Here is a 7,089-nt window from a genome sequence, read left to right on the forward strand (position 1 = left end):
CACAGACCACACCCTGCCACAATATTGAAGCAGGAGTAAAAAACACCCAACATCTATACTGAACTTTTTTTGTTTAATTGTTTTGCTGAAAAAGCCTTTTTAAAATAAAATACAATCAAATAAATTACCAAAGAAACCAGCTCCTGGTACAGCTACAGCGACCGCTGCTATATGCACAATGCCATAGCTATGACCTGGGCTGATGCAGAGCCACACCGTGTGTCAGAGGGAACCAACCTTGTGTCAACCCACAGTCTTGGAGAGGCATAATTTTATCAAAACCTTGAGTAAGACCTGAAAGTGGTTAAAATGTCTTCACCAGGATCGGACTCAGTGACATCATCATCATCATCATTGTTTATTTATATAGCACTTTAGAAACACACAAGGCTGACCAAAGTGCTGAACAATAGAAACATAATAGATACCATAAGAATAATAAATACGATAAAATAATAAACATAGCGAAAACAATAAAATACAAGTCAGTCAACCACTGAGTCAAAAGCCAGTGAATAAAAATGCGTTTTCAATCTGGATTTAAAAACCAGAACTGATGTCGATTGCCTAATGTGAAGAGGAAGATTATTCCAAAGCTTAGGACATTCACAAAGAAGGCAGATGGATGTGGTCTGATGTGGGTCTCAAATCAGCTCTGAATTTTGGGGTTAAGAAGAGCCAAACAACGCTGAAGGAAAGGAGAACTGTGCACGTGGAATGAGCTTGAGTGTTCAAAAACAATTTCCTTTTTATGTGCAACTCGCACTGTTTGTCGTTAGGAATTTAGAAGAAAAGATGTCTGATATAACTTACTAACTATGAACTATATACTATATATAAACTGGTTAAAGCACATTAAGACTGCACAGTAAAGATTCATGTTGTTATGATATCATGATCCATGATCAGATGTCATTTTTGTTTACATGTGTGGCTCCTTCCATTAGAGCAGGTGTGTGCAGCTCTCTCCTCTCTGCTCCAGCTGAAAGCCACCTCGGCCCTCGCGCTGCCTCCTCTCAAAGTTCTTATTATTAGGAATGTAAGAAATTTCAATTTTTATAGGTAACTGGAAAAATACCTTTGACTTTCCTCTGTGAAGCACAGAAAAAATTTAGATTCGATAGACTTGGAGGAAAGGTCATTTGAAGATTGAAGTGCTAATATTTAACACCCACGAATACTGAGTCTGTTTGATGGTATTGTTGTCGTGTCTTGACTTGCAACACCCTTTTGAATATCAGATGCACGATTTACATTGCGTAATATGTTAGATATTGTTCAATATTGTAAATCTTCCTTGACCCATTAAGACATTTCATTCTGATGTCATCTAACTCCTGGGCTTATGTTGTGTTGATTTTATATCAGGTGAAGCACTTTGTGATTTGTATCTTGAAAAACAATAAATAAATTTATTTTACTTGCATATTTGCTTAACATTGCTGTGCTGAGGACTGAGAACAGTGCCTTTATGGTGAAATGCTGTCCGCTATTTCCACAACTTAAAGCTGCATAGTTTAGTCTTTGATTCCAAGCCTCCCCCACCCCATCAAATAGTAAACTGCACTTTGTTCACTGCTGTGATGCAATACAACATATTTACGCAGTAAAACAAACACAGCTTTCTGGAACATGTTGAAATTTAACAAATGTCAAAAGAACAAGGAAAAGTCCTATTGTTAGTTATGTGAGATTTTTGTGGAAATATTGGTGTATGGGTGAGTTCAAAGGGGTTTTGTTGTTTTCTCAACAGCCCCCAGAATGGATATATCTGTATGCCGAACAGTTAGTTTGCTAACTGGTGACTTGTCTGTAGCAGCATTTTAGCTTGGATTGAAATCAATAATTAGCTAAATGTTAAACAGTAAATTAAAATTACATCAAAAGCATGTAGTCTCTGAGGAGACCCTGAGGAGTAATTACAATTTATATCCTGTTAATCTGATCATCCTGTGCTCTAAACACATTCTTACTTCAAACTGGGAAGTATAAATGACAACAAAGAGTAAGTGTGTTTTTAGAAGTGAGTGATTTCATGCACAGATGATAACTGTGTGCTCCTTTTTATTTTTATGTGCAGCTCTTTATCATAACTCTACAGCAGATCTAACAGAACTCAGCTGGAACATCTGAAAAAGTGCATTTTAATGCAAACGTTAGAAACATGTGCACTTGGAGTGTTTAGACTTCAAACATCAACATTAATACAAATCCATTATTTATAAAAAGGCTTCAGCATGTAACAAAAACACAACTGCTCTGCTTTGAACAGAGTGAGCAGAGACATGTGCTTCGCTGGTGTTTCCATCTTGTACACGTAACACCTATAATTATACCTTCAGTTACACTCAATACATCTTTTTCCTATGACTGTCTCACTCAGGTGAAAATTAAAGTAAACAAATTGTGAAAACGTGAGATAGAAAATAACATGGAATCAAATCTGCTCTGGTTCTGAGTGAATTATGTACTTTAAATGCATTTATTGTGTGTGTAATACAGCTCCTACTTTACATGTAAAACACAAAAGGGAAATTCAGTAATTGGCCTCCAATTAGTTATTAATTATTATTACATTAGTTATTAATTTAATTGATAACATTTTGGAAAGAGTAATAAGAGTAATATAATATTACAACTAAGTAGCAGCCGCCATTGTTCGAAACTGGAATTGGCTGGGCTGCGCTCTGAATTCTGGGATATGGTGGGCCATGAAGGACACACCTGACCTATCCTTCAAATTTGGGGAAATAAAGGCCGCATTTATTGGCCGCATTTGGAGCAGCCTTTAAATTGGGACAACCGTGACAGAAGCCACATCTCTTATTTAGACTGGCTGAAGTCTTTGGTGCTTTCTGGTTAGAGTCACTGCATAAATACTTTATTGTTAGTTTGATTGTATTTTATTTTAAAACAACTTTATCACCAAAACAATGACAAAGAAAATTTAGCACCGATGTTCAATGTTTCTTTCCTCCTTCCTCATTATATTAACATTAGCTGTGAGATTAAAACAATGAGTAAATATTCCCTGTGATCCACCATCAGAGCTACCAGTGGATGATTCTGTATTCATGAAAATCAAGGTGAGTGAAATTTAATGACTTTTGCACAGACACACAAAAGACAGGTTACAGTGTGCATTCACATCTTTATTGTAGCATTGTACTAGCAGGAACAGAAGGTTCAGTGCTTCTAAGGACAGGTAATGCGTGTTGCACAAACATAAGGTAAATTGGTAGCACACGTGTAGTCATTCCATTTCTTATCTGATACTACATTGGTGTGAACACAGTGTTCATTTCCTCCCTGATTATTAGGTTGTGTTGGACTCCAGTAGACAAAACGCAGTGGACAACCATCGGACCACATCCAGGTGCCTTCTTTATGTTTGTCACTGAGTCCAATCCAGGTGAGTCCCTCTGCGTGGTCAAAGTTCTGGATCAGGTTTTTCACAAAACTCTGTTCCTCTGTACTGTGGATGGACACCAGGTTGGCTCCCTGTGACAAACAGTAGACCTCTGCATCAGCCCAGGTCATGTGGGTGGCGACATATTTGTAGCAGCGGTTGTTGAAGCTCCACCAGAACATGGGACAGGCTCCACGTTGCAGTTTAAATTTCCGTTCACCTGAAAGGAAAACAGAGTTCAGGGCTGGATGAAACTGTTAAAAAGTTGAAGAGATTTTTTTTCTCAGAGTCACAGAAACAGAGGTGAAAATGCTCTGCTGGTATTGAAACAAGTAACTGCTTTAATTTAAGCGCTGCAGAGAATCATGGCTGCACAGTTGAAATAATGCCACTGGTCAAATGCATTCAGCAAAAGCTTTTCCCTCATTCATAGTTCCAAAGAAGAGGAGCATGAGATAACAAATATCCACATAAAATGATCTTTTGCTAACATAATAACCACAAATAAAGGTAAAAGTAAATAAGGGAAAATAAGAGCTAGAAAATGAGACGGTTACCAGGTTGTTGCTTCACTTCATTGTCATCAGAGGGAGACTCAGAAGGAGCACCCAGAGCCAGACCAAACAAGAAGAGGAGCAAGATCATGTTGAAGCTTTAAGTCTCACAGTATGATGAGGAGCTGCTGCAGCTTCTTTGTACAGGATGGTTTCTTTTATAGCTGCCTGAGTGGGTGTTTTTACTGCTGGTGTGATATCATTGGTCAAATAGACCAAAACTCTCCACCATAAACAATAACATTACACTCTAAGAAATGACACACTGATGTTGGTAGCATTATGTAAATGCTTCATGTTAAAACTAATGCCACCAATTGATTTTTAACTTTAAACACAAGTATGTTGTTTTGAATTTAATTAACAACATAATATTTCAATACAACAAAATGCAGTAAATTAAATCCAACGTAAAAAGTTCATTTAAAATGAAGAGCACTTTAATTTAAAGAGGATTGTCCTAATAGGCTCTCCGTACTTCTGAGTTTGCACATGTGCAGTGTGGAAGTTTGATCATCCGCCATTTTCAACTGAGACTTGCATATGCTTAGCATCCTGGATAGAATCCATCGCCATCTGAGGATTATTTGGTAAGTACAACAATTTAAGGATGACAAATTTGATTAATGTATACTAACTGATACACATCTGACACTTTCGGGAATACTTTTGCATTTTTTTTTAAACAAATGATGCCTGGCAAATTTTTTAACACTCTAGCTTGTATATCTCTCTCACATGTTAGAAGTATGAAAACATTTAACAAATATTGTTGAACCTGCTTCGGTGTAATTTTCCAAAATCTTTTGCAATTCTTGTTAAGATAAGACTTGCCTACTAAGACCGACAGTTTTAAAATTACTCCCAACATCTACCGCACCTGCTCCCTGACATCAGTAATGACCACTGGGAGCGCCAGCGATCCTGTAGTTTGAAGAATGAAATGAATGTGTAGTGTATTTTAGAAATGTGCATCAATTAAGTTGCTACATTGTTTGAAAGAATTCGACTCCATGTTGATTTCTGGTTTAGTGTCAGAAATCTTCACTGAAGAAGCTTCACTTTTCTTTCCAAGCTCCTTAGACTACGATGACCTGGATGACTGTGAACCTTCACAGACTTATTGTTATCCACAAAATGTCATGATAGGATTTTAAGTCCATATTGCCCAGTTCTAATCTTCTATTTAATTTTAATATTTTTAGGGGCACAATTATTAAATATATTGTTGAACAATCTAGAATTGATTAAAGCAAAAATGAAAGCTTTCACGTAATGTCAAAATTGAAAAGCTTCAATTTTTGGGTTCATATATTTGTTAATCTGACACAGAGGAGTCAGTGCCTTACCAATCATGAACCTCACTGCACATCACTGATGTGAGTTATGAAACATTGCTTAATCATCTGCTATGTGTTAATATTTTTGACTTTGTTTTGTAAAGAGGTTGAAAGGAACCAAAATAGGAAACTTCTCTCATATTGAGTTCTTATCTCCACCAGAATCCCAGCGTTGATGTTCGACGGGAATGCATTCTGAAAGCTGTGTCTACTTAAATGAAAAGCCAGATGACCTGTTCAAGGAATTCTTGGTAAGTTAAAAAAGGAAAACGATCAGTTATTTTCCTTTTTTAAATTTGGGATTGGAAATGGAAGGTGGACTTACTTGTCCATATGTATATGTACGCAATTAACTTATCTTTTTTTAATTTTTATTTAAAGGATGTGGATCTTGGTGCAAGCAGAGAAACGGAGCAGCTGACTTTGGGAGTCTATGTTGTCAGACATGAGAGCAAACTCTGCAGATACACCTGAGGACATTGGTGTCATCATAGAAGGATGCACTGTGCTGCAAGCTCTTAGTGATGTGGCAAAGGGTTGTGCCCTCCTGCTTGGACTAATCTATAGTCTAAATCTGAGCTACCCAAAGCACCTGAAATACACATTTGAATTTCTTCAGAAGGTGCTGATGGAGTTGGATGGGAACAACCTATCCATGAAGGTGCAGGTTCTGAAAAACAAACTGCTTGAGTGAAACAGCCTGCAGTGAACTATAGAGGACACTGAACTTTAAGGTTCTCGAACCCTTCTCCTTGCACTTCATAAACTGTTCAGTTTGAATTGCCACAAGAACTTCTGCAAGGCCTTTCACTTTTCTGCGTTCTTTGTTCTTGAACCTTTACCAACATCCAACTACACTGAAAAAGACTGCTCCTAACTTTGGACTTCAGTTTAAGTTTTGAAGCAAAGGTTATTTTTCTAAATATGGACAAAAATGACACAAAAGTAATTTCTACCTGCTGTTTGCAGGGCTGTATTGTGGGCTTTTCATTGTAGCCCAATCAAGTTTAAATTAAGTCATGTTAATGTTAAAAATGTTGGAATCACAAGTTTCCAGTTTTAATCATTTCAGTTTAACATGACATTCTGTATCTTGTCTTCCTGCACCTAAAATGCACTTGAATATATGTAAAGATTGTTTGGGGAAAAAGATCTAGAAGCATTTGAATTGCTCAAAGTGTGCTTCAACAAGTTTTACACAAAGTGTTATTAAAGTTAGGTTAACTGAATAAACTTGTGTTCGATTTATTTAATTTACAAACTTAAATAGAGTAAGTTGCAATTCTGTTAAAGTGATTTAATCCTATAGTTTCAGTAGAGCGTGTTTTGGGTGAGTAGATTTATCAGATTTACTTAAAATTTGTTGTTCAAATTAAATATATCATACATTTTATATTTCACTAACCCAGTTGTGTGGAACCGGTTGACATAACTGGGTGGAGTAAATACAACATGTTATTTCTCAAAGTAAGTACAGCTTGTTTTGGTTGAGTAGGTTTTATTTAGTCTTCTCAATTTAAATCAACAAGGTTAGTTATATCAACATTATGATATTCAGCTAATACAACATGATTCTTTTGATTTGCATTTAATTATCCAAATCTTATCAGATGTACTTAAAATTTCTTGTTCAAATTAAATGTATCATACATTTTATATTTCACTAACCCAGTTGTGTGGAACCGGTTGACATAACTGGGTGGAGTAAATACAACATTTTATTTCTTAGAGTGTAAATATAAGCCTGAAAAAATCAAATTCCAAAGAAATTCATGATTGTTTAACT

At 36.3% G+C, this 7,089-nt stretch overlaps 1 protein-coding gene and 1 long non-coding RNA gene across 2 annotated transcripts; one reads left to right on the top strand and one right to left on the bottom strand.

Annotated features, from left to right (window-relative positions):
- Positions 1-3,131: 3,131 nt before the first annotated feature.
- On the bottom strand, positions 3,132-4,113 carry LOC113014171 (lactose-binding lectin l-2-like). Its single transcript, XM_026155529.2, has 2 exons — positions 3,967-4,113; positions 3,132-3,629 (listed from the first exon to the last, which is right to left on the bottom strand). Exons 1-2 carry the CDS (start codon positions 4,052-4,054, stop codon positions 3,196-3,198), a joined length of 522 nt encoding a protein of 173 aa, XP_026011314.2. The 5' UTR covers positions 4,055-4,113; the 3' UTR covers positions 3,132-3,195.
- A 309-nt stretch (positions 4,114-4,422) lies between these two features.
- Positions 4,423-6,536, top strand: LOC113014178 (uncharacterized). The gene is made up of 3 exons (XR_003270933.2): positions 4,423-4,553; positions 5,466-5,554; positions 5,685-6,536. It is a non-coding gene; the product is annotated as an uncharacterized LOC113014178 (long non-coding RNA).
- The last annotated feature ends 553 nt before the right edge of the window (positions 6,537-7,089 follow it).

Source organism: Astatotilapia calliptera, chromosome 22, assembly GCF_964374335.1.
Source record: "Astatotilapia calliptera chromosome 22, fAstCal68.1, whole genome shotgun sequence".
NCBI classification, from domain to species: Eukaryota; Metazoa; Chordata; class Actinopteri; order Cichliformes; family Cichlidae; genus Astatotilapia; species Astatotilapia calliptera.